The following is a 10,999-nucleotide window of genomic DNA, read 5'->3' as shown; positions in this document are numbered from 1 at the left end:
CACACACACACACACACACACACACACACACACACACACACACACACCAGTCTGTTTCAACAGCCTGTCTGTGCTCCATTGATCTGGGAAAAACAGAGAACACAGATGGAATCAACTCAAAGGTACATGGGCAGATTTATTTTGAACCCTTAACCACCATTCACTTTTTCTAAACAGACAGAAAGGCAACATTCACAAAGATGATAATCCAAGCTCTCTTGCTTTGACTATTCAAGTCATTGAGACAGAAAATCATTTATTTGTTTATAGGTAAATATGTTTAATTTGTCACAAAATGTTGTTTCCCTAGATTGCATCAGAGCAATGAAGTTAGAGATTAACATTTATTAACCCCCTTTCCCGAATGTTTCAAGCATCTGTGACAGAAGAGAGTTTGCAGAGCAAGTTCAGTGGGCCTCATGTGTAATTCTGAAGTCACAAGAAGAGTGGCCTTTGTGCCGTGAATAGAATGAGCTTTTATTTGGAGACTGGTGCCTGCGTTTCAGCATGGTCTGGTTCAGTTCTCCTTGGTCCTTCCATTTCTGCTTACAGCTGTTCTGCTCTTCAGTCTAATGCTCGCGTCTGAGCTGTAAGTCCTCTGCTTTCAGGGTTTTTGGCAGTGAAGAATGAAACATTGTGGAAATCTTCCTGTTTCACTGGGACAGTTATTATCCAAAGCAGACCAGCACAACTTTATCCATCCATCCCTTAGACTTAGGCTTCCTAAACATTTTCCTCTCACGGCCCTTTTGCCTGAGCAATTTTTATAGAACCCTGGGAAGGTATATAAGCAGGTAACAAAACATTTGCAAAACAATTCTTTGGTATAAATAAATCTCACCATTTAAAAAAGAGAAATAAATTTGTATGCTAACAAGGTGTGCATGCTTGTTAATTTTTACATAAAGAATTAAATCTTGGCTCAATATCTGATAATGTAAGACATGGAACAACTTCAATGTTTTTCAGAGTTGATGCATGTTTTTTATTTTATTGTTGTTAATGCTGAGAACACTGATTCACATAAATACATAGTATAAAATTAGGAAAGGTATATTTCCTTTTAAAAGTCATTTCAGAAACTGTTGGCAATTCTATCTAACCACTAAGCCAACATTCATCCAATGATTTTATTTTATTTTTTTTTAAAAGAAACTCAAGTTGGCAGCTCAAAGAACAATTTTTAGAATCAAATATTTAAAAACAATCCAATCCAAAGACACACTAACTAATTACGTACTGGGTAATCGTGATAGGAAAATATTAAAAAGTATTTGCTTTCTGTAATCAAGTTTTTATCTTTCTGAAGAACAAAGGAGTTTGTATGGATGGTAGGAACACAGCAACTCATCCAATAGTTTGGAATGTGAGCTGCCTTTCAGGCAACCATGGCCTTGGGTGCTGTGATGATAGGCATACTACAGCATGTACACGTGTGTTCGGAACTAACGGTACGGTGACATCATACAAGATGACATGACATGAGCAAACGCAGCCGGAAACACCATGGATCCGGTGCACGTTTGATTTTAATTAACTCTTGGCCACTGTGTACCCACAAACCTTTTATTGTTACCAAATTTTTTGTCACCCAAACTTTGCCCATTCATTTATGTAGGGGTTGGGAGAGGGGGGGTTATGACCCACAACGTAAGAAGCACATTAGCCGATTGGCTGTGGAAACCAGAGTCAATATCAAGTTCCTAGACAGCACAAGGCGCATAGTCTTTGCCGAGGGCTTTGTTCAATGGTTCCTCCTTGGCTGCTCTGAGCGAGGCCTTTCATTGGTTATAGAAGGTAATCAATGATGCAGGGACGAGATCCATTGGCGGTAGTCAACACTCCTTTCCCAAGAGGCCTATTAACCAGTTCTGGTTTTGGAATTAGAGCAGAACTTCAAAGCTCTGTGCTTTTGTGATGGTAGCAGCTACCCTCTCTGGGACCTCAGGGGCAGGGAGCCTCACAGGAGACCGGAGGGTACCTCATTCCTCTCACTGTTAATATTTTAAAAAGGGTATATATGCAAATTATGTGTCTATATGTGGGTGTGTGCACATACTTTGGAGGGCAAAGGGGTTGGATTCGGGAATTGGAGTTCCGGGTGGGTGTGAGTTTGGAACTGAACTCAAATCCTCTGAATGAGCAGTACACACTTTAGACCGCCTTCACCAGCTCCCCTTTTCCCCAACACTTGAAAGCATTTTTATTAATCATGTCATACACAGAGTACGATTATTGGAAATACCAAATAAGGCAAAATTCTGACTAGCCAACCTGTCACCACCCCTCCCCTCTCTGCAGAAGAAATCACTGTGGAAGGTTTTCAGTGCTATTTGCAGATTGGAAGGATCAAGGGGAAAAGGGAATATTCTAGAGAGGAAAACGTTTCTCCTCAGTACAATGACTGGCCCTGGTTAATTTGGTTTAGAGTTGTTTCTAGCAGTTCTGCCCAGCCTGCTTTGTTCATAGGGCAATCAGAGGATTGAACACTCCTTCCCCTGAGTAGCTAAGGTGCCTGTGACATTTAGAACCTTCTTTTTAAAGGGAAAAGATAATTTTGGGTGATGTCTTCTCAGCTTCCAGCCTCCCCCTTTCTAGCGTATGGAGAGGGGTCAGATTAAAAGTTTAGAGAGCAGCAAGGCAGGGAGCAGTCTAGGGAAGCAATGCTTCCATTCAGTATGATCCGCACCACTTCCTTGTAAGAAGGTAAGAGAGGCCAGTGTACTTCGAAATATCATTTCATTTCTGCAGTAAAGATGCAGGAAGTTGATTAAATAAACATAACAAAAGGTTCTTTGCACAATGAGCTTTCCTGGAATGCTTAGGCTATTGATATTATCGATGCAAAAGAGAAAATACTGTGCAATTGGTTTCTTGATTCCTCTCTTTTCAGGCCTGATGTGGGCTATCAAGTTGTAACAGACAAAGGCTTCACTTTCTCACCAGTAGATGAAGCTTTTGTTTGTCAAAAGAAGAACCATTTCCAGATAACCGTTCACATCCAAGTCTGGGGAAGTCCGAAGTTTGTTAAAACCCAAATGGGCCTAAAGCCAATAGAAACTTTTTACTTGAAAGCCTTTGGAATTAAGGTAAACCTTTTTATTCATTCAATTTACTTTATTCGGTATTTCTTATCCTGTCAATATTCCGTTATGAAAGCCCGTGGTGCTAAGGACCTCATGGAAAAGCTGATACAGTTGTCTGTTCTGAGGATGCATAATATTACGGGCTACGATATCAGAAATGTCATTGCTGTCTTCTGTAGTTCTTAACAACACTTCACAAACATTTGTGTACATCCAGGTGTGCCTGAGGGTAAGCGCCAAGAGAGGATTGTCATTGCCCCTTTGCATTTTAGAAAAACTGTGCCAGTGTGAAGACCCATACGCTGTATATCAGAGCACTGAGCTGGCACTGTTCACAGAAAAGGGTGTGTAGAGCTGTGGATTAAAACCACCCCCATGTATTTCTTAGACACCAAGTCATGGTCTTCATAGTAGAGCTTAAGCTACGCCAGAACAGGAGTGTGCATATGTGTTCGCATGTGTGTGTGCGCACGTGCGTGCGTGTGTGTGTGTGTGTGTGTGTGTGTGTGTGTGTGTGCGCTTGCACTCAACATGTATGTGTTTGTTAGGAGGGATCAAATTGATAGCCTTGTGCATACTAGGCAAGTATCCCATCACTGATCTATATCCAGGGGCTTCTTTTTGCTTTTTGTTCTGAGATGTGATTTTGCTAAGTTGCCCAAGTTGTTCTAGCATTCACTTGTTGCCTGCCTCAGTTTCCCGAGTACCTACTGCTTATAGGCCTGTACCACTAGGCCTGGTGATTTTTATTAATTTGCCACATTAAAAGTTATGCCTATCGATATTTATTAACTGTGCATATTAATGGCATTCAGTGTTTCTGTGTGTGCATCCAAGTGTAACAATCTTGTCCATTTTCAATTTTATTCTGTTTTCTTTCTTTTAGAGAGAAAACGGCAGTAGTAAGAGTATTGGCTGCTTTGTTCACTTATGTGTAATGCTTAGTGTGGTGCCCGGTGCGTAGCAGGTACTCACTAAATAGTGAGTGAATAAATGGATGGATGATTGACTGGATGGATGGATTATCCTTTGAGTTGTCTTGGTCTTGTTTGGTTTATTTTCATTCCTTTTGATTCTGGTATTCTGCTCTTTCACTAGCACACCCTGTATTTCATCATCTACTTCTGTAGGCCTCTCTCTTTAGTCATCAGCGGCACACTGCTGATAAGCAGCACCCACTGGCTAGTCTAAGGTGCCGTTTTCAGAATTCAGACCTCTCACCCAGAGCCTGGCAAAGGTTTTAAGTATCTGAACATTTTCGACTAATGGACATTATTTTTAGTAAGTCGAGCAATCTGTTAAGTAGTTGGCTTACTTTTTTCTTTTTCCATACAGGTAGAAGCCGTCAACCAAGTGATTGCTATCGAGCAGTCCCAAGCAGATAGAAGCAAAAGGACTTTCGATCCTGTCAAGTAAGAATTTCTTTTCTGAGTGTCTTGGTGAAAGTTTAAGAAAGATGAGTGATATAATTTATTTTTCTTTTCTAAAAAAGATTTATTTATTTATTATGTGTACAGTCTTCTGCCTGCATGTATGTCTGCCCACCTAGAAGACAGCACTGGATCTCATTATAGACGGTTGTGAGCCACCATGTGGTTGCTGGGAATTGAACCCAGGGCCTCTAGGAAGAACAACCAGTCCTCTTAATCTCTGAGCCATCTTTCCAGCCCAGTTTATTTTTCTTATTTACAACAAAACCCAAAATAGGTCTAAATCAGTAAGAGGATGCTAGGATTATAAACATATGTTTGTTAACAAAAATCAAGCTTCGAGATCATTGCAAAAAAATCTTTATGAAAATGTCCATTTAAAAGCCTACCATTCTTCTTATGAGCTTTGATAACCAATGAACTTACTAACAATTTTATTCCTTTAGATAGAGGATGGCTAGATCTTTTAATTTAAATTACCACAATTTTGGTTGAATTAACCTCAAGGTCTCCTTCCTATGTGTGTATACAATTCATTTCCCTGTGTACTTCATGGTTTTCTTGACGGATGCCTGCCTGAGAGCCTGAGCTCATGGAAGTATCCACAGCAGTCATGAGGGAACGAGTTAGGGTTCTCTCTTTAGAATGGCATGAGGTGGTCTCTGTTTCTTGGCTTATTTGGCCCCAGGATGCAGTTCAGGTAGCTTAAGCCAACTTCAGACCAGCCCATCTGGGGCAGGGTAGTCACCCAGCCTGGACAGAGCCACTCTTACAAACTGCTGTGGAGTCCAGGCACATGAGTTAGCAGTGAGCTGGCTCGTGCGGGTCTCCCTTACTTGGGGAGGTTACTGAAGGATGCTGCCTCCTGTTGCTAGGGTATGGGTCACCTACGTGAAGGAAAAGCCTGAGAATTGAGGGAGAAAAGAAAGAAGTCATTTGTGAGGAAGGGCTGCTAGAGCAACGGTGTGGAGTCCAGGAGGGCATCTTTTTTCCCTGCTGTGGAGGCAACAGGAACCATTTGGGATGTGTTGAGTTCCTGGTCCTTGGGTTTGAAACCTGAAGCATAGCTTCCACTGGCAAGGAGTCATTCTGTGGCCTTCCTTGGTGGACAACCTTACCCATAACATGGATCCCTGAATAACAAACCCTAGAATAAACTGTCCTCTGCAGTGTGATAAGAACAAGGGAACCAAACATGGGGGGGGGGGGTGTTCTCAGCAGATGAGACGTGATCAAGCACTGCATTCTCTCACGTTCGTTCTCCTGAGACTCGTGTTTGTTCTAGAATTGACCTCCTGACTGACCAGGTTACCAAAGTAACGCTGGGCCGGCTCCACTTCAGCGAAACCACCGCCAACAACATGAGAAAGAAGGGGAAGCCAAATCCTGACCAGAGGTACCTGAGAACCACCGTGAACAAGAATGGCCGTACACATGACCTAGCCAGGAAGTAGCCTCCAGTGCCCCTCAGACCCTCCCGGCCACCCAGACAGCACGCTCAGCCTGCTTCCAGGATCTCCTCCCTTCTCAGACTGGGTGTATTAATGTATCTCATTTACTCCGAGTCCTTTGTTCTCCCAGCAAAGCTCACTCCTGCTCAGTCTAACTTGCTCCGTGGCTGTCTAGTTGGGTGCCCACGTGACCTGCTCATTGCTCTGGAGTTGAGGACTGACTGCATGTACCAAACCCTTGTGCTGGTCCAGAAACTCTTTCTATGCACCCCTCCCCCTGCCTTTTTTTTTTTTTTTTAAAGAAACAGAAGGAAAAAAAAAAAAGCCAGGCAGAGCAGTCTATACCTGTAATCCTAGCAGCTGGGAGTCAGAGGCAGGAGGATCTTTGAGTTCAAGGGTAGCCTGAGCCATGTAGTGAGACCTTGTCTCCAAACACAAAAGGAGAAGAAAGGGGAAAAAAGAAAAGAGAAATGACAGGAAAAGTTCTTTAATAATGTACACCTGGTTCCTCAAGGTTGGTCCCAGGGCTGGCAGAGACGGTTGCTGCCTGGGCACATTTGGAAAAACGAGTTGTCAAGCCTCACCAAGGTCTGCTGACTCAAGTGCTGGCAAGTGAGCTTAGCCAGCTCTGGCTTGAAAAACCCCTGGATGGTTCTGTGGAGGCCTCAAATTTGAGACCCACCGGTCTCAGGCCATACGCTTTGGCATTGGGTAGGACTGAGTTTAGACCCAACACTGTTATTTGCTTGCTCACGGACATTAGGTTTGTAGCTTCACCTGACTGAGATTGATTTCTGTCTATGGCCACACAACCCCATAATCCTGCTCTCCTCTATAATTCATCTCCTATACTATAAAGTGGGTATAAGAACAATACCTAAATCCAATACATTTTGGGTGATCTTAAGCAATGGAGCTGAGTGCTCAGTCGAACAAGGAGGACTCCTTTCTGAGTCCTCCTTGGCAGTTAATGACAAGAGTGGAAGCAATCATGAATATTGATTTAATTTAGTTCAAGGGGAGCATTCTCATTGTCTTGAAACTGGGAAGAGTGGGGTGTCACTGTGAGGGGGTCTGGAGTGGCTCAGGAGTTACAGTCCTATCCACAGGAGCTGCTGTGTTCGGAGGAAAACCCTATCACCCCCAGAGCCCCAGTGATCAAGAGAAAGACTGCCTCCCAGCAGGACAGAGTAGCTTCCAGTTCCCCTACACAGCTAAATCTGTGCCTCCTGGCTTCTCTTTGATCCTTTAGTTTTGGTTTTTCAAGACAGGGTTTCTCTGTGTAGCCCTGGCCGTCCTGGAACTCCCTCTGTACACCAGGCTGGCCTCAAACTCAGAGATCCACCTGCCTCTGCCTCCTGAGCGCTGGGAGCCTTTGATTCTTTTCTTAGGTTGCAACACTAGAATGAACAAGGAGGGCACGGCCTGAAAAGTCCCCCCCGCCAAAAAAAATGTATTTTGTGGGTATGAGTGTTTTTCCTGCATGTACGTATGTGAACCACAAGCATGTCTGCTGCCCGTGGTGATCAGAAGAGGGTGCTGGCCTCCCTGGGACGGTAGTTCTGGATGGCTGTAAACCGCTGTGTGGGTGCTGGGAGCCGACTCTTGTTCCCCTGTGGGAACAAGCATTCCTAAGCAATGAACCATCAGCAGCTTTCCAGCCCTGGGAAGATAAACTTCAGGATAGCTTTTGTTTTGACTTTCAAGAAACGGTCAGATCTTCGGATGGTCTCAGTGCGGGTCCACTCGAGGAAGATACTTAAGTGCCAGTAATGAGAACTGTTCTGTGAGCCACCGGAGGGAGGTTAAAGTTTCAGTCAAGGCCTGAGGACAGTGAAGGTGGAGGGCGCCTGGCAGGTCGAGGTGTTAAAGAACCAATATAAAGGGCATAACCTCTGAGTCTTCCTTCGTTGAGGCCCAGGACTCGTGGCTTATATGGTTGTAGACACAGAGACCTTGGTGGCTTGTGCTGTGTTTGTAAACAGTGCTTCAACGGTGCCCCACGGTGAGTCCACACAGGTGGGCTGAGCCCAGCCCTGGGAGCCCGCCCCAGGGAGGATTCCCGCAGGCACACCTGGGACAGCAGCAAGCCAGCCAGCCGTTCTTCCATGTCCCCGGGTGCCTTTGAAATAGGAGGGGAAGGCAGTGTAGCTGAGCTCACTGTTAATGAAATGCTGGGTGCTATTTAGTTGCACAGGTTGTGTGCCCGTTCTTTGACGTGCCCCCATCAGTCTGCTGTTTCTGAACTAGATACTTCATGCTGGTGGTTGGACTGTACGCTGCGAACCAAGACCAGTTCTACCTGTTGGCCGCCCACATCTCTGAAAGGATCATTGTACGGGTAAGCTCAGTGCTCTGGTTTTCTGGACCACACATGCTTTTCTCCCTTGCAGGAAAAAGCTTAACTGTCAGCAACATACTTGAACTGTACTATTTCCTAACTGCTGTTGTACGCAGTGATAATAGCAGAAACTGTTACGTTTTTTTCTATAGTGGGCAGTTTTGTCCTGTGAGGACACAACTGGCATCTAGTGCACAGAGAACAGAGATGCTGTGCAATGCTTTACAATCAACAGGGATGCACCCCCACCGGAAGTATTCCCTCCCCTTGGTGCCCAGAGGAACAGAGGTTTAGGAAGGACCACTGCCTCACCCACGGGAAGAGCGTGACCCATTTGCTCAATGGTTACAGCTGTGGGTAGGAGTCTCGGCAGCCATGGGGACACGAAGCTGCTAGCAGATACAGCTGTGGCTGGCTGCCACTGAGTGCTGCATGAGACAGCAGGTTCCCCAGGCACGGAAGCCTTGGGCGAGACTGCTGTTTCACTGCAGCCATACCCATGTTTACAGCTACCAACCCGAGGCCCTGGGGACACATCCGTCCATTTGTGGAAAGTAGTGTTTCTTTTTCTTTCCTTCTAGCTGTTCCGAAAGGAAGAACCCTCTGTAATTATTTCAGTCAGTTAAAAATAATAAGCCACGTACTGCAGGAAACCCTGCAGTTACCCCTAAAAATTTCACTGGAGGTGAAGCAATGACAGAAATGAAGTAAAATCCTTCAGTGAAAGCCGGCTGTTCACACACAGCCATAACCATAGGCCAATACGGCTCCTTTTAGGCAAAACCAGGCAACCATTTGCAGAGGTATCTGCCCAGGCCTCCTAGAGTCAGAGCCATGGTGAACATCTCATTCGGTATAATCTGACTTGCTTTGCTGTAATAACAAATATAATCTGAATCCCAGCCCAGAAAATAGGTGGCTCACTGTTTCAGACTTTTGTTCAGAAGGAATGAAGACAGGAATGCCATTGTTTCTACTTGGGCATAGACTAGGGGGCATGACCGGGCTGTCCTGAGCCCTGTCATTAGTGCTTGAGTCACGCACTACGCTAGTCGCCGGCATTCTCTGAATAATTCACCCGGCAACAGGGTTCCTCCTGTCTAGGCCGGCAGCGCCCTTAGCACACAGCAAGTTATGCAAGTTCACACAGCAGCCAGGAGAGGAAGGGAACCTGGCTGCCTTGTCTCTGTTAACTGGAAACTCTGATAACTGGCACACCCTCATCATGACTTGAAGATCACTAGCTCATAGGTTGAGCTTGGGGGTTTGCTAGCTGCTGAGGTTTTCATTTAGTCTAAACATGAAACACACTGAGTTGTACTCACCATAGACTAGATGTTGTGCTATTTACTCAATTTTTAACTTCTAAAGGCACCGTAGCTTGGAGACAGCAGCTTTCTCCCAGCTATTGTTTCTGGTTAAAGAGAGCAGCCTGCCGTAGCAGTATACGGGGAGACACCAACTTACCTTAAAAACAATGAGGACAGTGACACACGAACCCCCCATACTCCAAATAGCTCACTGGTACTACCTCCTTCTTGCTCCAAAACAAAACAAAAAAACCAACAACGGCAACAACAACAACAACAACAACAAAAACAGCTGTAAAAGTGGAAACTGACTTCTCAGTCCACTTAAATGGTTAAACCTGAGGGCGGGAGAGAGGGAAGGGGAGGGAGGTAAGATTCAGGTAGTTTTAGAAATGCTCACCCAGTGTTTGCTGTACCTGACACTCTAGAAGGGGCCATCTCTGTGTGGTGTGCACGTATAGATCAATCCTGCATTGTACCCAAGAGTCAAGTGTGGCCTCTAAGGCCATGGCCTGGTTCTGCCAGCTTGAGCTCCAGAATGAAAGACAAGAAGAAAAGTTCAGTAATTAAAGGCACTGCACTCGAGACCATGTGAAGGGAGGAGGGGCTGCTCTTTGAAACCCCGAATGCATCCCCCCCCCCAACCCCGGGGACTAAGAACCATTTCTCAGATGGTGGAGGTCGGTGTTTTACTATTCCTTAGAAGTGGGAGGACTGTCCCTGAGACTTGGGGTCTCTGGGGAGTGTCAGGACACCATGTTTGTCAAAATTCTTCTTGAAGGGACAGCGGTGGCCAGAGTGTGGCCATTTCCCACCTGGTTGGTCAACTCTAACAGCTTTAAAAACAAAATTCCTGAGGTGTAAATGGACGAATTTAGTGTAAGTTAAGGTTTTTGTCAATGAACAGATTTATTTCTTGTGCTTTCAGGGTGTCCTTCAGAGTTCCCTGTGTCAATGTCCGGGCTTTTCTTCAGCTCTGCTTTTTCCTGAAACACTCAATTAGAGCTAGTTTGGGATGCTGTATAGCAAGCAGGAGGGACAATTACTGACTGTTGTCTGCCTTTCAAAGACACTCTGAGATTTCCTCCCTTTGAAAAGAAACACACTATTTCTGTTTCATTCTGGGAAGAATAGAAATGTCCCCTTCCTCAAGGATTCCCGGTTTTCCCTGCACACACACTGAGGTAGAAAATCAACACCAAAGACAGTAGCATCTGTAAGACTAGTGAGGGTGAGGGATAGGAAGGGGCTATCCTGGGAACCAGGTCATTTTCACGTGCTCTTGGGAATTTCTGAACACACACCACACACACGCACACACAGTGCTTGAGTCACACTATGCTAGCCACCTGTGTTCTCTAAACAATTTAACCAGAAACAG

General features: G+C 45.1%; 1 protein-coding gene across 1 annotated transcript in view; it reads left to right on the top strand.

The window, feature by feature from the left end:
* Myrfl (myelin regulatory factor like) overlaps window positions 1-10,999 on the top strand; it is a 102,200-nt gene that overhangs the window by 48,896 nt on the left and 42,305 nt on the right. The window contains exons 7-10 of the mRNA XM_055626201.1: window positions 2,894-3,089; window positions 4,422-4,498; window positions 5,802-5,912; window positions 8,218-8,308. Coding sequence (XP_055482176.1) covers window positions 2,894-3,089; window positions 4,422-4,498; window positions 5,802-5,912; window positions 8,218-8,308 — 475 coding nt within the window. The remainder of the gene's footprint in view (window positions 1-2,893; window positions 3,090-4,421; window positions 4,499-5,801; window positions 5,913-8,217; window positions 8,309-10,999) is intronic.

The sequence above is a fragment of the Psammomys obesus genome, unplaced genomic scaffold (assembly GCF_907164565.1).
Source record: "Psammomys obesus unplaced genomic scaffold, mPsaObe1.curated_primary_1811, whole genome shotgun sequence".
Lineage (NCBI taxonomy): Eukaryota > Metazoa > Chordata > Mammalia > Rodentia > Muridae > Psammomys > Psammomys obesus.
The sequence above is the reverse complement of the archived record's forward strand: the minus strand, read 5'-3'. Positions and strand labels throughout refer to the sequence as shown.